The sequence below is a fragment of the Nestor notabilis genome, unplaced genomic scaffold (genome assembly GCF_000696875.1).
Source record: "Nestor notabilis isolate BGI_N333 unplaced genomic scaffold, ASM69687v1 scaffold8381, whole genome shotgun sequence".
Lineage (NCBI taxonomy): Eukaryota > Metazoa > Chordata > Aves > Psittaciformes > Psittacidae > Nestor > Nestor notabilis.
Window position 1 is genome coordinate 958 of NW_009914174.1, and position 22,194 is coordinate 23,151.

At 35.9% G+C, this 22,194-nt stretch overlaps 1 protein-coding gene across 1 annotated transcript in view; it reads right to left on the bottom strand.

The window, feature by feature from the left end:
- Nucleotides 1–233: 233 nt before the first annotated feature.
- The window catches only part of XPO4 (exportin 4), a gene marked incomplete at its 3' end in the record, with an annotated part of 44,873 nt that continues 22,912 nt past the window's right edge, over nucleotides 234–22,194 (bottom strand). The window contains exons 6-17 of the mRNA XM_010023519.1: nucleotides 19,594–19,706; nucleotides 17,052–17,209; nucleotides 16,606–16,780; nucleotides 11,903–12,079; nucleotides 9,939–10,081; nucleotides 9,684–9,829; nucleotides 8,148–8,325; nucleotides 6,264–6,423; nucleotides 4,405–4,574; nucleotides 3,272–3,446; nucleotides 1,308–1,601; nucleotides 234–442 (exon numbers count right to left, since the gene is read on the bottom strand). Coding sequence (XP_010021821.1) covers nucleotides 234–442; nucleotides 1,308–1,601; nucleotides 3,272–3,446; nucleotides 4,405–4,574; nucleotides 6,264–6,423; nucleotides 8,148–8,325; nucleotides 9,684–9,829; nucleotides 9,939–10,081; nucleotides 11,903–12,079; nucleotides 16,606–16,780; nucleotides 17,052–17,209; nucleotides 19,594–19,706 — 2,098 coding nt within the window. The remainder of the gene's footprint in view (nucleotides 443–1,307; nucleotides 1,602–3,271; nucleotides 3,447–4,404; nucleotides 4,575–6,263; nucleotides 6,424–8,147; nucleotides 8,326–9,683; nucleotides 9,830–9,938; nucleotides 10,082–11,902; nucleotides 12,080–16,605; nucleotides 16,781–17,051; nucleotides 17,210–19,593; nucleotides 19,707–22,194) is intronic.

Genomic DNA, 22,194 nt, shown 5'->3' on the forward strand with positions numbered 1-22,194 from the left:
CATGTTCAGACTTGCAACATTCAGATTTTAAGCTGTTTCATACATGCCCTATTTATTTTATGACAGCAGTAATAATTTCAGACGCTAGAATACTGTGAAAAGTCCTTCCTTTGTTACTGGCACATTAGATAGTAATTTCCGTACCCTAATCTAACCAAGCCTAAACTTCAGCTTTCACTTTACCAGGACTGAATGATGTCCACAGTGGTTCTACGATTTAGAACACAAGTTACGGTTCATCAGTTATCAATTCCTTCATACCTGTATCACTGAAATCTATAAATTCTTTTGATAAAAGATTAGTAAGAAGCTCCATAATAAGAAGGAGATCCTGGTACTGGTCCTCTTCTGCTGTAACATCTATCCGTTGTCGACCTAGATTATTCTTGGAATATACCTGGAGCAGAGTTAGGCAGGCCTCATACAAGTTCATGGCTTTGGCCTAAAAAACAATGTTAGATAATAAGAAAACTTCCATCTCATAACACTCGATGATATTCAAGATTTTAGTTTCAGTTATATAACCACTTTTTTAACAAGCGCACACAAAATCATCACAGAAACAGACATCTTAAACAGTAAGAATGCCTACAGCCATATACCGATGAGCTGCTGATTGAAACAGCAGAACATCACTTTTATCAATTCCTTAGTCTTAACAAAAAGACAGGAGTGGCTGGGGACAGGCTGACACACCTCACTAATCTCACAAACTAAATTACTAACAAAATCCCCTGGGGACTCATTTCAGCTGTCGAAGTTTGGAGCCACAGTGCACTGTGCATACCCACTTTAGAACAGGCAGGAGCTCTTCCAGATGCAAAAGTAAGATTAGGCGACAGTGCAAAGATGCATGCATACTGCATTGACTCATTTTACCTATTAACTTCTTGGTATCTATTAATGCCTGGTTTAGGACCAAGGGAGTTTCTCTATGGTATGCATTTGTCTCATGAAACAGCACTGCAATTCCTCCAGATCAGCCTTTAGGGAAGGTTGATATGGTTAAAAGATGTACTTAACATGGTCTGCGCTCTTCTGCCACTCATGCATAGAGTTGGCCTAGGGGTGAATCGTGGTTAAGTTTATCACTATAAGAACAGACTAGATGTCCTGCTTTTAGTCTTTGCATGTGTATGACTGCAAAACAAAGGAACGCCTCCAACATGTGATGACACAGCATTTCTTTGTAAAATCTAAAAACCCCTACACTATTTTGTTTAAGGGACAGCAGTGTATACACACATTTGCGCACATGTGCACACACACACACAGACTCTCACTCTTCCTCTCCTGGTTGAATTTACCTCTCCAAGATAGCAAATCTGTTTATGTGCAACTTCAACAAAAACTTCTATTATGAGATTAACAGTCTCTGGTGTGTTTTTGTATACTTCCATTAATCCAATGCAATTATTAAGGAAGTCCATTAGGAAATTGAAGAGAATTGCTACATTATCAATCTGAGTAGCCTCAGCAATGCCACAGAGCGCTTCCAATGTAGCAGTGATTTCCTGTTTCACTTCCTCCTCCTGACAGATCTGCTGGAAGTTTTCTTGGTTTATTACATTCAAGAATCTCTGCTGAAGTGGCTGAAGAACCTGAAATTTTTTAGAAAAGTCATATTAAGATAAGCAAACTATTATGTGAGATGTGAGGTTTAAGTGATTTAGCAAGCTCATGGGTTGCTTTTGGCATGGCAATACAAGAATCAATTACAGTTTTCAAAGGCTCAATTATGTTATTATCTGTCACATTAACGTAAGCTGAAGTGGTAGTGATTAGTAATTCTCATTATCCATCATCACCTGCAGGCTGGTTTCTAACTGAACAACTCCATAAATATTTTATATTATTTTGTAGTGTTTAAACAAACGACAATGTCTTTCTCTGGCTCACAGATTTGATTGTCTTCCAAATTCAGTAATGAGAGAAAAAACCTGCTACAGTTTATAAATTAAAGCATTAAGATTCATGTTCATAATTACCTTTGTCATATTATGATTCTTAAGAGTGCAAATATGCTTTGTGATCAGCTGTGTTTGGATCCAATTTAGAAACTTCTATAAAAATAGTTAAATGTTTTTCCCAATTACTTCCAGTGAATTATATTCTTACTAATTTCATAACTTTGCTAATAAAAGCAAGTGACTCTCATTTCAGTTACCTTCTAACACCAGCCTTTCTAGTGATAAAATATCTTTAATGGAGTGAGGGCACAAAAAGCTGGTCAAGGCTCTTCATTATGTTCTGCATTAACTTCTAACTTACTGTCATTACCTTTAAGTGAATAATTCGTAACACCACCAAATTAAAATATAAGCAAGAAATGACACAGATCCAGTGGAAATTCATAACCTCCTGTAATAGTTTCATTCTAGCATACTGCTATACTGGCTGCTTCATGAACCTCCAGTAATTACTAGCTGTTTCTGTTTAGGTTGTGATGTTTTAGATAAATTTTTTGGCAGCTCATAGGTGCCTTCAGAGAGAATAATTTTAAAAAATTTAATTATGATATGTTCAAAATAAAGAACTTAGAATCATCAAATCATAAACTGGTTTGGATTTGAAAGGACCTTAATAAAATCTAGTTCCAACCCCTGTGCCATGGGCAGGGACATCTCACGCTAAACCATGCCACCCAAGGCTCTGTCCAACCTGGCCTTGAACACTGCCAGGGATGGAGCATTTACCACTTCTCTGGGCAACCTGTTCCAGTGCCTCACCACCCTCACGGTAAAGAACTTCTTCCTTATATCTAACCTGAACTTCCTCTCTTTAAGTTTAAACCCATTACCCCATGTCCTATCCCTACAATCCCTGATGAAGAGCCACTGTCCAGCACCCTTGTAGGACCCCTTCAGATAGTGGAAGGCTGCTATGAGGTCTCCACGCAGCCCTCTCCTATACCTATAGAAGCCTTTCCTGTTATCTCTGACATCCCTGGCCAGACTCAATTCTAACTGGGCCTTAGCTTTCCTGACCTGATCCCTAGCTTCCCAGACAATGTCTCTGTGCTCTTCTCAGGCTGCCTGTCCTTGCTTCCACCTTCTATAAGCTGCTTTTTTCCCCCATAAGTTTTCCCAGCAGCTCCTTATCTATCCACGGAGGCCTCCTGGCCTTCTTGCCCTACTTCCTTCTTGGCAGGACGCAATGCTCCTGAAAAGCTTCTATACAAGTTGATTTTGTATCACCATAAAATTCACAAAACTAACTTGTTTGTAGTACTTGCTAAAACGGAGGTAACAGAAGCACCAAAATAGCTTACCTCTGTCCAGTATTGTTGCTTTGTTTCTGTATCCATATGAGCAAAACCTCCTAAAACTAAAGCTTTCATTAGTGTTCTCTGCACAGAACTGGACAAATAGTGAAGAGGAGGGCTTCGCCTTGCAAATTGTTTAGCTAGATTCCACCAGTTTTCACACTGAATAACTAAGTTTGCCCTAAAAGAGGGAAAAAGAGTTTAATTAAAGAAAAGATTCCACAAAATTATATGAACAGAGCACATCAGGTTGCTTAGCAGTTGTTAGAAGATTTAGGGTTTTTTTAAATTCCTTTATTCTAAGGCTAAATCACTTTTTGATTTTTATCTTATTAATGCCTCACCCTAAGATTTCTGAAGCACATACTCTGAAAATAGCTCAATTCACATGGGAGAAAAGCAGGGAAGTGCTTTAGTTTTATATGCATACACAAAATTAATGCACATATTGCATGGATTAAAAGCTTAGTCTCATTATGTCATGATAAAATAAGGAGTTTATCCCAAAACTAGCCCTGGTAGGTTTTAACTTTTTTTGAAAAACTCCTAAAGCATTTAAATATTCAAACTTCAGATCACTCAGCAGACTGTGAATACATGACTGCATGTACACTTGCATGTCAATTCACAAAAGTAAAACATTCGAGAATTTCTTGCTTCACAGTTTGTTATGCCAAAGAAAACTTCGAAATTTGTCTGAATCCACCAAATCCTGGATTTTTTTTTTTTAAACCTACTAGGTGTACAAAACACATTTTATACTGGCTTAGCCAGTATCTGAATTCTTAACCCAGAAGAACTTGTTCAAAAAAAAACAAACGCAAAAATCCTTGCAAAAAGAGTGGAGACCAGGAGAGTTTTCCTTTCTCATTGTTTAAGAGTGAGGCACAAAGGCAAGGGAAGGAGAGTGCACTTCTAAACAATAATAAAAACTAGGTTATGTTTTGTCAAATATAGGTCTCACTCCTCACTGTGTCAGACAATTTTATTTGTTTTTTCTTTCATTCCTAGTATGTTACTAAAGTAATTTGACTTACAGAGACATGAATATGAAGTGCCCTATACCTGGATTACTTTGGCCAAAAAAATTGAAAGGAAGCAAAAGAAATTTTTTGACTTCCAGAGGTATAGCAACTTACCGCTCTCTCCTTTCCACTAATGTTACTAGTAGTTGTACAGTATCATTTGCAAGGTCCTGCTCTGAACTCCACACTGCCAGGTTACTGATCACTTTTTCTAAAAGGTAACCCACAATCCACTGGGAACCCTCTGTATCAGCACCAAATGCTGTACTAAATGGCAGACTTATCTATAAGAAAAGCATTAAAATGAGTGAGTTTTACAGAAGCCAGAACCCCAAAGTGTATGGTAATCATTGTCAGCAAATTCTTTTCAGGCTGTCACTTCTTCCCTACTTAAAATACACAAATGTTACATAGACAAAGGCAAAGAATACCTATAACAGAAAAATCTTTGCCAAATTTAGCTTGCAATTTTAAGCACAACACCTAAAACAAAGGGAAATTTCATCCTCGTTACAAAATTCAGTTTGAGTATGTCTAGCTTTGAAGGCCAATGAAAATTTAAAAGCTTTAAAAATGAAAAGAAAGATCCTAAAATCACCTCACAAAACTGTTTCCATGAATTTACAACAAAATTCCTCCAGTGATAAAAATTATTAGAAATAAACCTAGCTGTTGATCTAGATCACATCTTGTAAAAGCTTATTTTCACTGCAATTTTTATACATCTGCTTTCTGCAGATTGTTCCTTCAATCTATACAAATTTTGGGAAAGATGTCACATTCTGGTCCTGGCACACTAAAATATGATTCCTTGATGTTGCCTGTTCTCCTGTCTTAAAAAAAAAAATCTCAAGAGTGAAATCCAAGGATTTTGTAACAACTGTGTCGGGTTTCCTGTCAGCACACATTTTAGACTTTAAAACTCATGATATATACATGACTGAGCATAAGGTTTAAATAGAGGTTTCAATCATTTTCACACATCAACATAAACTAAATGTGTGCATTTCCTAGATAGTCTGTTTTGTTTCTTTACATTGTTTGTTATGGATCTCCTTCTCACATGCTTTCAATTCTTCCCCAGCTGGTACTTTCATAAATTCTTGGCTCTGCTGTAAAAACAAGCTGAATAATATAATTCTAAATATTTACAAGCCTATGGTATACATATTTTTGTTAAGGAGGGGCCTCCTGAAGCATTAGTATTCTTAGTTGCTTCAATAGTGGAAATCAAGTGAGGAGGAGGAGGCTCCCTTCTTGAAAGTTAGAGCCAACAGGACCTCCTCAGGATGAGTGGCCTCAATCAGCCAGCTGGATTACAGTTAGTTTAATAAGCAAAATCAGGCTCAAGGTCTAATCATGATTAGTGTTGTCCAAATATGATAAGAAGTTGCTCTTTACAAGAATGCACCATTGAAATAATGATATATACAATGAAAATATATGAGAATGGGGAGAGGAAAGTAATATGACATTAGCTAATGTAATATTACCTTACTACCTTGTGATGATGTTAAGTATCTAATTCAGAATCATGACTAGGTGACTAAATCATCCATCAAGGGCAACCACTGTATTAGCAATGTACTATAATATCTGATGGATAGTGAGAAGTAGCTTACAAAATGGCTGTAGCCAGTGAGTTTTACCCACTATACAGACCAAGAACACACTATGCTATTCTGCTATGGCAATGGCTAGAAAAAAACCAACCAAACAAAAAAACCCCTAACAACAAAAAAATCACATTTGCACCAAAATGTGCAAGAAGGGTCCCCTAACAACTTATATTTCTAATTAAAAAACTGAAGAAAACCTCAAGTTTCAAACAAATTCCAAACTAAACCACAACCCATTTAACATTAAAAATGCTTTACTGGTGCATGTTTAAAATAGCTACGCTAACATCTGCATTCACAGGATGATATTATTGCTAATACTCACCAATTAATTCATAAAATTCATATCCTTACCTGATCATACAGCTTTTCATCTACTAAGAGGTAAGTCTTTGCCCAACGCTTGAGGAACCATACAATATCTTTGCCCATCTGAGGGCTCAGGAGGTGCGTGAGATTTGCCCTTATTGCTCTAGATTCTACTTCTGACACTCTTAAAATAGCAGATAACAACCTGCAGATTTAAAATACAATTGAGGATGCCGAGAGTGTTTTTTGGAGAAGCAAAGCAAACACTTTCATTTTTCATAAAATATCACAGAAGGAACAGGATAACACAAAGTAGTTCAACTCTAATGAAGTAAAAAGCTCCTGAAGTTGTTTGTTTAAATGCAAGGAGAGAAACAGGACAGACTGGCAAACATCATCCAAACAGTCAGAATACACTAAAAGATAAGGTGATTATCTTTGACATCAAAATTACTGCAACAAAGAGTCCTTAGAAGCATTAAGGGAACAAAGACCAGTGGACTACTACTCATTAGTAGATTCAAGCACTCCGAGTGCTTGAAAAGCTCTTTGGAAAAACTGATTCTCCCTCCCTTCCTTGCACCATCAAAGCTTAGTGTCCAAATGGGTCCTCATTGTGCAGCTTTTGCAGTGTGATGCATACTAAAGAACAAATACAGAAATGGCCAGTTGTTTATCTCTCATTACTGCAGAGAAACCGTCAGAAATAGATCACTAAGTCATTGCACAAATACAATCAGCCCATAAAACTACATTAAATACTAACTTTTGTAGTATATAAATTAAATTTGTTAAGAACGCGACAGCGCACAAGGAATTTAGGAGTTGATGGTGGTCTATTTCTTGAAGATGTTTCAGTGCTACTACTGCCAGAGAGCTTGAAATCCCTCCTTATTTAGATCTTATTTTATTCCTATTACCGCTGAGACACTGCATCAAGAAATTCAGTTTGATGGCCACTTCCTGAAGCTTCCAGTAGCATCAGTGAGCTGCATTCAAACTTCTAATCATTAAGCACATAATTGTTAATGAAGATACATTTTTTCCTAGCCTCGACCAGAAGAAGAAATGTTAAATACATAACAGCTGATCTTAGGTTATCTTGCAATCTTCTGAAATGTGAGGATTCAAATTGAGGAATCCTTTGTGGGCATCAGCTTTCTGGCACAAAGAGAATAGAAATACCCTGTCTTGTTCCTTTTATAGGCTAACATGTATGTGACAACAACTCCTCCCTTACTGAGAATCAATTTTGCTGCTACTGCCAAGCTTGGGCAGTAACTCACTGTCAAAGGAGACAAGCTTACTGATGCTCTGGAAAGCATTTGCTTAAGCTGTATACGTATAATTAAGCTGAATGAATTATAGAGTATATTATCTAAAGATTTTGATTTACCAACTTTTCAGTAATTGAAGCAATTTTAAGTATTTTTCTGTAAAAAATAGATCAAAGATGGGGTTTCAGGAGAAATATAAAAATATTTATGTTTATTTCCAAGACTAGCTCATGTTCTCTGTTAAGACTATTAGGTCAATCTAGTAATTTCAGCCTTTACACATCGTGATTCAGTTTCATCTGTTTTGATGCCTTACTCTTATTTTTCTTCTCAATCCTCCCTTGCCTCACCTTGACTTGAATATCAGCTATATTTACCCTTGCCTTTTTTTTACTCCTCCCCCCCAAAACCACACTTCCATCTTTTCTGTCCTTTCTTCATCTCTTTTACAGCATTGCCTTAATAAATGTCTATTATAAAACCATTCTTATGATTTGTCTTTAATACTTGTTAAAAGAGACATTTCTTTTGCAGCGTTCAGTGCTCACATATTGCTTTTTTACTTTTCAAATTCACGAAAGTCCACTTGCAGTCTCATTTTTTTCTCTGAAAAAGCATTTAACATACTTAACAGCATGAGATGTATCCTTACCTAATTACAGAATCAGTTCTGTTGTACCCTGGGATGGAAGAGGCTTTTTCTCCTGGAGATCCCAGAATCTGAAGTGTTGTGTTGATGTCAACCTCAGATGAATGTTTAATGGAATATTCCATTACTTCTGGAGGTATTAGCGGAGTCTCTCCCTGAGTATCATTAGCCAAGAGGTAGCCTTACATTAAAAAAGAAAGAGTGATCGCAACTTTCTACCCTAGGTTAACTGATGGCTTTTTGATTAGAGAATCCATTGGCTTAACTGCAGACATTACACCAGAATCAAATATTTGTACAAACCCTGACTGACACTGTTTAAATATATGTAACTTTAGAATCCTTAAGGCCATTCTGTAGAGAAGACCCTAAAGTGAAAAGAAACCAAGACTGGGAAAGAAACAACTAAACTAAGAAAAAAAAAAAATTAAAAAAGAGAGAAAGGTTTTAGCTCACATAAAAGTACTTCAGCCAATTCAACTATTGAGGGGGGAAAACAAACCAAAACAACCATTTTGTTGTCACTATTTTCTTCTATAATGTGATAAAAAAGCCTTGATTTAGTTAGAGCTTCCCCACTGAGTTCACCTCATTTGGGACTTCCATTCCATTAACATTTCAAATCTGTCGGAGACTCTCAGACAGCAAGTACATGTGCTGTAACAAAGTCTTCTTAGCAAAGCAACTACAGACCAGGTGAATCACGGGATTTTATACAACACTCTGGTGTCCATATCATTAATATTAATTCCAGCTTTAGTCATAGTTTTCAGTGTCTGATCTCATAACCATCTGTGAGCTCCATTCCAGTTATACAAAACTGTAAAACATTCATGTCAACATCTGAGAGCAACTAACACAGATGTTCAAAAAGATCTCATAAAATTTCATGAAGTACACATTTTTACTAACTAAGTACAGCACTATCTTAGTTGTTATTATGTTCTGCAAACAGATGCAAGATAATTCCATCTAAAAGTCAAAACCAAACAGGTTCTAAATTCAAGTTCCGTGAAAGAAAAAAAGTACCAGGACACGGATCATCAGCACTGAGAGATTCTGGAACTTGGTTCTTTGTCACCACTGAGTGGTAACGTTATCTTGATCTCATGTTGATTCCCTTATGAAGTCATGTGCCCCAGACAATACAACTGATATCATGAACTGACTAATTTCTTAAATAGGTTGACACATGTAAAAAAAACAACCAACCAAAAAAAACCAAAAAACAAAACACCAAACAAACCCAAAACAAACAAACAAACAAACAAATCTGTAAGTTAGTTGTGGGAACTTCCAAAGGACATGTCCTCATGTAAAGATTTCATTAATCTTTTAAAGATGATGTTCAGATGACTCAAGGCAGATGAAAGTAAAACAAAGACTTTGTGAGTAGTATATGTAAGATGAAAGCACCCTAAGGGACAAAATCTATAGTCAATTCATAGTTGATACACAGGGATTTTTGTTTTTTCTCCTGAGGTGTTCCAGCTGCAATAAGAATACCAGAATAGGTACTATTTAAAGCTGTTCACTAACCTGTGACTAAAATAAGCCAATGAATATCCTCATACAAGTCATCAAGCACTTTATTGTCAATTGAGCCTGATGCTGGTGAGGCAAGTAACTGCTGCTGATGTCTTTGCAACTGACCATGGAGCCTTGTCACTCGGTCTTCTAATAAACTGTGGATAAATAACAACAACATCACTGGTTTTAAACGGTTTCGGCAAAGTCAGGCTTTTCAGATGTGATGGCTTTATTGGTTTGCATTAATGACTATTTTATTTGTACCTTGTAAGAAGAGGTATACAGTGTTCTGCAGCAATTCTCCCCAGCATGCCTACACTGGCCAACTGATCACAGAACTGGTCTCTGTCATCTTCCTGCAGCTCACTTATTTCTTCTTCTTCCCGAGAGGCCACACCATTGGCAGTCTTTGGTTATTTCAACAAAATTAGAAGCAACCAGTTAGTATCATACTTGTTAAATTTTATCACTGCCACAATATTCTATATTATTTTGGCATTTTCTTTCCATGTTTTCTATCCATGTTTTGCATGGATGAACAGACTCATACTAAATTAGACACAGAATAGTTAAACAGAGGACTAAATGTAGCTTCACACTGTTTTAAAATGAGCTTTTCACAAACTCATTAGCAAAATACCCTACTCAGTTAACTGTATATTTGCTAACATTTCCAATAGGGCTCTCAAGTAAAAAGATTATCTCTGAAAACAGTCAAAGGTAAGAGTAATGAAAATTGATACTTATTAATAGGAAAAGTCCAAGGTGACCAGTAACAAAACCACCTTCTTTACACCACAGTCGTTTATAAATCAGATCTGTGGAGCATCCACTGTTAGAAGTCAAAGATGTTGTCCTCAGTTGTCTGAGATCTTACATAAATAACATAATAGGCAGTATTTTGCATGATGAAATGAAAATAATCGCTTTCATTACAGATTTTCCGTAACCTATTGTTTGAGGGTAGGGGGGAAAGCTTTAAAAAGCAAATGCCATAACTTCAGGGAAACAGAAGACTAACAATAATCATCATCATCTAATTTCTTGCCGATGCAGAAGTTGCACTGTTTGATTTCTCAAAGCTTATCTCATCTACATTATAAAAACCAATTAAATAGTGTTCAGACCTTAATCCTTGAACAGATGAACCATGATATGTAGAAACTAATTATTGATGTTAAAAATGGTTTTAAAAACAGCTCTTAGAGAATCTTAAAGTTTACACAACTAACAAAATAAAATAGATGTGACAGTGAAAGCTATCAGTCTGTTTTGTTTCTATGAAGGCTCTGGAAAACTAAATCCACACACAGCTCTTTTTCCAAAGTGCTTTAAACGCATCTTTTCTTCATGTAACCCAGCAAATCATTCTCTTTTGGCAACTTCAAAGTTGCAGCTGTTTACTGAAGGGTGAGCCTCTGGTCTCAAAGCAGAGACTGAAAGTTCCTGTTACTGCTTTGATATTGAACAAGAAGCATTCTAAAACGCCAGCTGTGGCTTTTAAAAGGTTACCCATGGGATAAATGACTTATCTCACAGAATGACATGAATTAACCTGTGTATACAAGCTATGTCAAGACCGCCTGATATGAGTTCAAAGTTCTCTTGTGAAATATTTCTCCCTGTTTTGGCACTGTTATTACCATCTGTTACATATTGAGAGAGCAGAATTAAGTTTTATATGGTGCTTTCTCTAGAATTTAAGAATTCATTTTATCCAAAAGAACCACATAATATTGCAAGTTTCTTCTAGTCTGAACATGGTCTTTCTACACTTTTTCAGATATTTATGCATGTCAATTATACTTCAAAAGTATATTTTAAAGTATACGTATGCGAGGTAACAACCATATAAAAGGCTTACAATTTCAGATAGGATTTTTTATAGGTCCTTCTCTAGGATCCCAGTCCAGAGAAGGACAGCCAAGAGTTTAGTCATTTTATCTGTGGGTAGAACAGTAAGATGCATGTTCATTTGAGTAACAGGTTTACTTTTTTCTATTTATTTTTTTAAACAATTTCCAACTTCATATTCCTTTATTTCCTCTTCAGAAAGAGAGAGACTAGAAAACAGCCACTAAGGAACCAATTCAGCAAATTTTTCACTTTCAAAGTCACAAATACTAATTCTACACTAGCTCCCTTCAGGTACATAATATAGTATACACCAAAAGACATGGGCTAGTTACTATGTATCATCATCAAAAACTACCAGAATGGGGGCTTACCAAATTCCTTGTACCATCAGGAGCAGCTAGGTGGCACTGAATGTAGGAATTAAAGACCTGAACAGCATGTTGGGTAAAGAAACCTTTATGGAAATGTTTGTCATCTTGTACCAAAGTAAGCCAAGATTCCAGTAACTTATCATATGCTTCCATATATACCATGTCATCTTTGTCAAGCTGTAAAGGATGAAAGAAACAAAAATCTTAGTCCTAAACTACACCAGAGGAATATACTTATATTCATTATTATTTAAGCAATGTTCTTCTAATGCTGAAACAATTTAAAAAAAGCAGTCACAAAACCCATCTAAGGATAGCCAAGAAAATAGAATGAAATGAAGCAACACATCAAAAAGGTCAGTGCAGCTTTCATGCTTGCTAGGCTTTAAAAATACAAAGTGTTTAGCTATTCCTCTTCACGTGACATTCAAAATCAAAACAGTATTAAATTGAGCCATTAATGCATGAATTCTTAAACAGAGAAGCTACCAAGCTTTTACCCCAAAGATGCCAAACAGCTCAGCTCTTACTAGAAACAAATTGAGCCATTTCTTTTTAATTAGACAAATATGAAACATCTGCATTTAGATTCACACATATTCCACTATTTCTGAAATAAAAAGAAAAGATGATAATTCTCTGTTCCTGAGGAAATCATTGCAAGATTGCAAGCATTCAAGAAACCTTACTACACGTAACCAGTTTTGATGATGATACACAACTTTCCATTCTATGGGCAAACAAACAAAAAAGCAGAATTCCACAGAGTAAGCCTGCACCTCAAATTGCTTACTGCAATTTACTTTAATAGCTTATTGCTTCAAGTTTTTAGTTATTCCTACATGTTTCTATGTAGTACACAAATCACAAAAAGAAATAACATCTGAAAAACAAAGTCTCAGGTTACAGGCAAACTAAAGAACCCAAATAGCAAAGAGGCCATTTCTTTTTTAAAAGTATTTTTAATGTACCTGTAACTTTTTGATTTGATGCAAAAATTGAACTTGGAACTATACATCCAACTTCAAATAACCCAAGTGTGACTGTGCAGATATACATGTTGCTAAAGCAGGACATTCCTATCCTCTAAGAAGTCTTCTCAAGTTTTAACAAACAGGATCACTCACAAAAGTTACTCTGAGATAGCAGAGCTCAGTAAAATAATTGCTTGATGAAATATTAAAGCCTTAAGCATGCTCCAGACAGAAGAATTTCTGACTTTCAGTGAAGTTACAAACATGGCTGGATGAACAGGCAAGGAAAAGAAAACACTGGCTGGAAAACTGATATCACGTTGGAAGCATTTAAAGATAGTTTCACAGCATCATTTTATAACTGCAAAGTGGTCATATTTACAGAATGAAAATATAGGATATACTGATACAAGTGTGAAGACAGAAGCTGAAGATGACAAGGAGAGAGCCAAAATTGTATTCAACACTAACATAAGCCACAAATTTAGGATGGACACCATATCTTTCTAAAACCTGCCTAAAAGAGACACGAATTCAAAAACCGTCATTCAATCCTGAAATATTTTGACACGTGTATAATATATTTACATGTATAACTTACATATAACTTTTAATAATGTATAATAATCCAGATAATAAATCAATAGACAGACATGTCTTTTTATAAACAACAAAAGAATTCAAATTATCCAATTCATACAGAAGTTAATGCCACAGAAAAAAAAGTTTTTAACACTTTATGGTATTCTCATAAGGGAGCTAGGATTAATAAGTGCCTCCATAAATACATGCCAAAATAGTAGAAAGAGTTATCCTCATTGAACAAATTTGATCACAAAGGAACTATCAAAAACTCCCAATCCTTTTTTCAGATGAGCTACAGCTGGGCTACCAAAGATGTCATACAGGCAAATTAAATGACATGCTGTAGACCAGGGAGCTAAGTTGTTTTGATGGATCCAACAGAAGCAATTGCAGAGCCCAGTTCAGAACTCAGACCTTCAGGAGAAGCAAGACAAAAAAATCACCCAAGTCAAAGAAAAAATGTTTAATTTCTCTAGTATGGGAAACACAGGCACTTCTTCATTTGCAGTCTGATGACCCTTAAAACTTCTAAAATTTGCCAAGCAGCAACAAGCTGGAAAGAGTTGGAAGCACAGCAGAAAGGACTAAATTCAGAATGATCTCTCCCATCACATGATACTGAAAAAAAAGTATCATGAAACAGGAGCAGTGCATTAAAAAAGCCTTTGATATCATTTTATTTCTATTTGACTTTTCAACCAACAGCCTGTTCATACTCTTCACTAATTCAAATGGAGACTATTTGATTTCTACTTCTGCATAAGCACTGTTAAACAAGGTGTTTAAACCCCCAGCATTGCTGAAGCTTACTGCCCTCCACCAACATAGCTGTTCAGGTGAGTGTTTCAACTTCGTTTAACCAACCTCCCCAACCGCAACAGGCAGGTTGATGTAAAACAGCATTTGACATTATGTTTGGATTGTAGGTTTTTCCGCCTTGGTTGAAAATCAGATCTAGCTGCTTTGAAGTGGTTTGCATATTATGGTTCAGGACCTCCGAAGTTTTCATAGCAGGTCTTCAGCCAAGTAGATTCCTTGTACCTAACAGGGTTTCTGCAATGCTCACATGAGATATTCTGCTTGCAAACAAAGTGGCAGAAATATGGAGAAAACAGCTTTACCAACCAGCAAAGCTTAGGAAGTACACCTGCCTGCATTCTGCTGCACTTCAAACTTCTGAAAAGTTCCGGGAATACTACGTGAGGACTCTAGTGAGCCCAACACATACGGTATTTTATCTACCAAAAGTTCTTAATTACCAGACAGTACATGAGTTCACAGAAGGTCTCCCTACAGGCAGTCTAAACAAGAAGCTCAGCGAACACATTAAGCATGGCTGGGGCATTCCAAAGCCAAAAGATTGTTTTCAGGGATGCAAAGTAGTGTATCTACAGGTACAGCACCCAGTATTATTATGCCTCTGTAGCATGACTTACTGCTGACATATTGCTAAGGCACAAGAATTATTTTTTTGAAGGACCATCACCAACAGAATTCTGTATCATCCTAGAAATCAGAGAAACAGCATGAAGTTGGATGTCACGGGTGGAAGTGTAATGTTTCTCTTCACAAAGAATGACTCAAAGATTCTAGGACAGTGAGAAAACTCTCTCTTAAAACAAACAAAAAATCTTGCATTTGCTCTGATGTTGCTGAATCTGAGAAAATATTTAAGTTTAATACTGAAAAGACTTTCTTCAGCAAAAATTATAGGATTATGCCAGTGTAGGCAGCCACAGTTTACTAGGATAACTAGCCAGTCATTTCCAAAACAAACTTAGTACCACATAGTGGTACAAGCTACCATAAGCTTTTGTCAAGAGATGAAGTGTTTTGAATGGCCTTATGTTAAGCATTCTTTTCATTAAACATGGTTGCATATTCTAGCTCTCAAATAACAACAGAGCAGAGGAAAAAACATTAAAATGATTAAAACATTAATTTAAATGATGAGTGTCTGTGGTTTTGCTAAGTCTTTTCCATAAAGGCTTCCGGATCATTCTTAAATGTACTAGTAAGCACCAAAACATATATTCAGTGTTCTACTAGAAAGTTTCAAAAGCAGAGCAAGTTCTGACCAATAAGGTTTGGAAATCAGCTGTATTATAGTTTCTAAATTTAATTACAATTTTTTGATTAAGACATGAACACATGTGAAAGTTTAAGTGAGTGCTGGGTTACATGTAATACATTTTAACCTCGCAGCAAAGACACAATCTAATGCTCTGCAAGAAATGCTGATTAACACACCTGTGATCTCTGGTAAAGAAACACATCCACCAATTTTATAACTAAGTACTTTTATAATTGTTTTCAAACTCAGGTAATTAAGCCCAGTCAATACAGCAAAAATAGAAAAAATCATACTTCTTAATGATAATGGGGGACATATTGGCTAGTAACGTAATAATCACACTTCAAATTGATAGCTACTGCACATAAAAATAGCTCAAGTGCAAGACTCTTTGCCTTAATTCTTATGGGCTTTCTCCCTTTAACCAGATCTCTATTGAAGTTTTTATCTTCACACGCAATTTTTAGAAGACGACTCAGACTATCCCAACTGCTCTTAAATGTTGTAACTAAAGTTTGAAAGAATTAAACAGAAAAAAATCATCTGAATTTCTGTACTAGATTTGTTCACAGAAATCTCATTTGAACTGCATCAGCAATGAAGGGATGATTCGAACAGCTTAGAAGTATGGGGTTATCAACAGATCCTAACAGCTACATTAACTCAAACCAGAAGTTTCTAACTCAGAACTCTTGACAGCAGTTAAGTTTCAGTCTGTCCGTATGTTTGCTTAGTCATTTTAAGCTTTCAAGACTAACTCATTATCTACAACAGTTTTCAGAAAAGTCCTACAAGAGCAAGTCAGCAATATTTGCAAATGAATCCATTCTTTCTAAGATGAAAAATGTAACAAGTGCTTTAAATCAAAGTCAGAATGATGCACACAGTGTGTTACTATGTTGTTTGAAACAAAAAGAAAATCCTCTCATAAGTGATTTCAGAAATACCTAGAACAAAACCACTGAATTCACAACAGTTACTAATAAAATGGCTAAATTCTCATGTTACTTATGCTTATCACAAATAGAAACAAAAAAAAGACCACCTTCTATGTGAGAGTAGATACTTACCACTTCTTCCAAGGCAGCACTTCTTCCAAAGGAACAGGTGAGGTGTGCGAGGCAGTTAACAAATGAAGAGAAAAGTTCATTTGGAATGGCAGTTAAAATATTGCGAGGAAATACAGTTATCAGGTTGCTGATAATACTGGAAATTCCCACTGCTTCAGAGTCTTCTATTTCAATTCTAAGGATAGAAATAGCAGTTAGTTTTTGCCATTAAGAAAAATTCTAGACGTTAATTGATTTTGTTGGTACATTTTCAATCAATAAATCTATTTCGCATTACTTAAGCACCACCTACTTTAGACTGCCTTCTCTTAGTTTCAGTAATCCAACAGTAAACACAAATTAAATCCAGAAATAAGCAAGCCATACCAGTTCTCCACACAGATTCGCTACACTCCAAACTAAAGATTAAAAGATGCCATCTAAATTTAGAGAGGAGGCATACATACCCATTGATAGTATTCAGTAATCCCTCAATGAAGTGTGCCAGGTAATCAACTTGTGAACCTTCATCGGGAAAGACTGGCCCGTGCAAAGACGCCAGCTGTGCCAGACACTGTAATGAATCTTGGGCCATATCTGTATCTTCTCTGATTTTTCGATGTACCTTTCAGGAAGCGAGACAGTTAATAATACACAAAAATAGGGTGTTCTTACAACAGTCACATGGCTTTCAATCCAAAAGAGCACACGCCAAATAAAGCTTACTAGAACTTCTATTCAGTCTGAAATGCAAGGGTTTCTACAGCTCTCTAAACCACAGTAAACATCAAGATCATGACTCGACTCACAAAATCCTAGCCTCGAATTAACTCACTGAAACTAACATTTAGTTAAGTCTCACCTGCATGTTGAAAATTGAACTGTCTACTGAATGTTATGTCTTAAAGAGAGAAACAGATGCCAGCCAGTCAGACATACTGCTCCTTCTAAAAACAGCAATAATGACAGTCATCTCTATTATGCTAACTATGCCTAGGCTACAGAGTCTTGCTAAAGTTAGTCAACAAGTTCAATCAAGATTATATGGATGCTTCTTTAGCAGAGGTAAACACTGAAGACAGACAAAAAATGAATGCATCACTTCCTTGGCAACAACCTTACATTATACAAGGCCAAGAATAATCTTCCTGCATTTCTGCAAACTGTGATGTCATTACTTCTGCTGGTGAGACTTTCTAGATTCAGATCTTAACATTTCAGTAATCACATTATCACATATTTATTTTAATAGTCAATTATGGATTTAAAGTATTTTCTTAGGCTCATGCCTCCCATTTTTTCACGTAAGATACTAAATAAATATAGGGTAGCTTTTCCACCCAGAAACAAAGTTAGTTAAATAACTTCAGCAATATTACACATAAAAGTACAGTTAAAACACTAACCATTTCTCTGTGGTGTTATAGTTGCAATTTCACCCAACTCATAACTAGTTGGATTAGCGGCATAGTTAATCTCTGAAAGATCAGCTGCAGGAGAAACAAACCCTGCAACAGAAATACCCTTCCTAATATACGTCCCACACCAGGCTGAGATTAGAACTGAAGGCTCTAACATGGCAATCCTGCCAACTTTTGCAAGGTTATTAAAATTTCTCAGATCAGATAAATGCGTATAAATTACCACCATTCACTTACATTATTTCAAGTAGTGAACTAATACTACAAGCCTCAACCATTGCAAATCAGGAATCTAAAACCAAAACTGACAGCACACTGCCCTGGCTAGCATTCATTCAAAAATAATCAAATACAGGCGAGTTTTGGTTACTATCACATCAAATGCAAATGTATTAAAACAATTCTGCATGTTATTCAAAGCATTATTCTTAGCATGCGTAAGTAATTGTAAACCAACTCAAGAAAGAGATACCCAACTCTGACAACTTCATACTATTAAACAAGGAAGGGTTAATATGTAACCCAAAAAGTTATTTGCATGTGGAGGTTCACAGCTGACAGTAGCAACTGTCTGGATAGTCTAGACAGCTGTTCAGATTGAGTGTAGCTGCTAAGAGTTCTGCCAATGATTTTTTCACCTTTTCAAAACTGCTGGAACAGATAAACTTGCAGTCAAACCCCAAAAATATGTAATTTATTGAAAAAAATCCTATAAAGTAAGGATATGTATCCAAACACGTATCAGACAACTCTCAAGTAGTGCTGGAGAGTTACATTGACCTTGCCTAAAAACAACTTCATCCAAGTTTTGAGAACATTATTTCTCTGCTTTGCAAAAATTAAAACAGCCTGAGAATGCTCAATTCGAAGATCCCAAGAGATGTAACAAGAAAAAACATCATAGAAAATTAATTCATAAGCAAATACATGCTGCTGCTGCAGTAACCCCTAGCTGAGCAGCGACTACAAACTTCTTCCAACAGTTGTAGAAAGAACACACTACTGGTTTTATCCAGTTTAATATGTTTTTTTAAGTTACAGAAATTGAGTATTATATTCCCCTTTCCCAACTCTTCCCCTTTTTCCTAACTGAAATTTATCTTAACTTGTTTGGATTTACTTTGTGCTGAGGAAGGAGATGCAGAACTCTGTATGCTGAAAACTGGCTAGAAAATTGCAAATACATTACTTATTTTCAGCTGTTTCACTGAGCAAGTGCTTTAAGATCAGCAAACACATACTGTTCATTTGATCTTTTTGAGAGCCGTTACACCGTATCTGAAAGATACTCTATTACTGCTCATCACGCTCACTTATTTGATGAGTACATATCCAGAAGTATCAAACGTGTAAAAGTTTAGATAACTACACACCTTTTTCTTTTGTTAATGATCATCAGTTTAAGGCAATTTATAGGCAAAATACATTTTCTGTAACCCAAGAAAAATACAACACTTCAGTTTGCTTTCAAGTTAACAGAATCAGTCCTACCTGATGCAAAAGGAAGAGTCCAACAAAACCGTTTTAGAACAGGAAGGAGCTGCTTTCCCTGTGGTCTGGACTATGAAAGTTGAAGAAAGAAACTTACTGTAAAGAAAAGTTCCATAACTCTGCTGTCCAGGAGGGTCTCACGCCAGGATTCTGTTGGCTTTAGCATCACATTTTGTGAGGATTCAAACATAGCTATATAATGTCTGCCCAGTTATCTGGTGTCAAGGTCAACAATAACATTCCTACTTGGCTTTAAAAAAATCCTAGATACAACAGGATCCATTCAGAAAGAATGTAATGGAAACAAACTTTAAGCCTCTTCACATACACAGCATAATTCATGCATGAGGCCAAGGAATAAAAGGTATTAAGTATTGAAAAAAAGAATGCTCCAGGAATGTTAGATAACAGTTTGATCATAATTATGAGACATACCATAGTGATACAATCACTTTGATAACCAGGGTGTCTAATGTGACACAGCGAGAAGGGAAAAAAGCAACCGCAATTAACAGGTGTTAAAATTTATGCAAAATAGGAAATCATTTTCTAAAAAATTTTCCTGGCAGCTTTTAAAAAGGCCTTATGAGAGCTAAAGATAGCTCACTGAAATCTATATCCTATTTTTCTAAATAGCCAAATATGCGTCACAGAATGCAGATATGCTAGCCCTGCATTAATCTACATTTTTTAATCACACTGTGAAGAACAAAAGCATAAGACGCCACAAGGATTGTCATACTAAGCACGTTTGTAAGCGACACGCATGAAAAACTTGCACACCGTGAAGCCACAATTTTCCTGCACTTGTTTCAGTCCTTACCATGTGTTTTGGCATAACTTAATCTACAAAATTCTGCAAATGCAAATGAGCAAAAACATTTAAACAAGTTATATTCATTCTTTCACTCTGATCATGCAAAACAGTGTTTATCTAAGATTTTTGAAAGTGATTGCTTCTGTGACACCCCCGATCTGAGCAGTAGCTTTAACTCTGCAACTTACGTCTGCATTTGTCTTTTTTAAACCCTTCATTATATTCTCTGATCCCTTTCTAACACAACCGTCAGAATAAGCAACAGCATGCTCAGCTGCATGCAATTTACTTACTGGTAATGAACCATGTTAACTTTTGTACTCTAAGTCATAAGGTACTAAAAAAAAAAAAGTGTACCAAGAATTATTTGTCCAGAAGAAAATAAATTTCACAACAGTATCGTTCTAGAAAGTAGACCCTTAAGTTTTGATGGGTTTTGGCTTTTATAGAAAGCAAACATCTAGTTTAATATCAATTGTTGCACAAGGCAGGACACATGATTTTAGTTTATTTACACTTGCCTTCTGAGTTCTGCCCAAATCCAAAATTCCTAGCAACACTATACAAAATCAGAGTCTGAAAGAGTGACTTTATCCATTGCACAGTACCAAGTGGATGTTCACTGGTGGTACATATCCAGAACCATCGCCAGCATGTTTTAATGCATAAGAACAAACAGGGATTTTCCTATTAGTGCAAAACATTTCACCATTTTCTAAGTTATCAGTGTGTGTTGAACTATACCAATCACAGAATTGTCTATTTTACTTCCATCTGAAATATAGATGCAATTTAAGTGATTGAAAATGGTTCGATTCTCCCAGATTAAAAAAAAAAAAGCATGAAATTCTCACATGCAAACATCCTTTTTCATTTGGAACATTTTAGAAAACACAGTATTTTAAAATATTTTATTGACAAGAATGTCCTTTGCTGTAACTCTCCAATAAATGATTGGGTTAGTAATACATCAATATTAGAAGATGATATTAGATAAATTGACAATCTCTAGAAATCAATTTGCTCTTCACTAAGTTAAGTCTGCAGAGACCAGCTATATAACACTTTTCACACGGAATGAAAGAAGGGCTCCTTTGCTGTCACTATTTTAACAAGCCTCAGTATTTAGCAGCCCTATCCTGTTATTTTTAGTACCGTTTCTCATGCTAATGGACTGATGACACATCTGACAATAGCAGATTTGTGGGCAAAATATCTGTTCACTGAATAATACAAATTATGCCTGCAGCTATCATGGAGATCTTACACCCATTTTCCATTATGTACTAGATACATGCAAATGTTAGTAAAGTTAGCTGTGGAGATGCCTGCTCCCACGAAATACGTCAACTTATTCTGTGCTATAGTTCAGCCTTATTAACAGCAGACCAGTTACCCCAAACCTGAAAAAAATCGCACTAAATTATGTAGTACATGGGCATAAACAGGCCAAATTCAGCTTTCAAAAATTAGTTTACCCCTCAGTGCATACAGACAAAAAGCACAGAACTAGTACAACACTTCTTCGTAACCACTCAAGCTATAATACAGACTTAGGATAAGCACAGATCAGTCTCTCCTATGACATCCTGAAGGGTTTTTTGGTTTGTTTTGGGTTTTGTTTTGTTTTGTTTTTTTAAATGAAAAACAATTGTAAACCCCTGGTGGTAACAAATACAAATGTTTGTAATATTCCCAATTCTACTGAAAAATAAGTAACAGTTCACTTTGAGTGACATGAAAATCCAAGCTAGGTAACAAATACTAGAAGCACAGCAACATTTCACCCAGTTTACACGTCTAAGGACACTGATTCTTACAGAGAAGCTTCTGCTTGAATCAGAACAGATTATTCAATAACATGTACCAAGCTCTACTGAA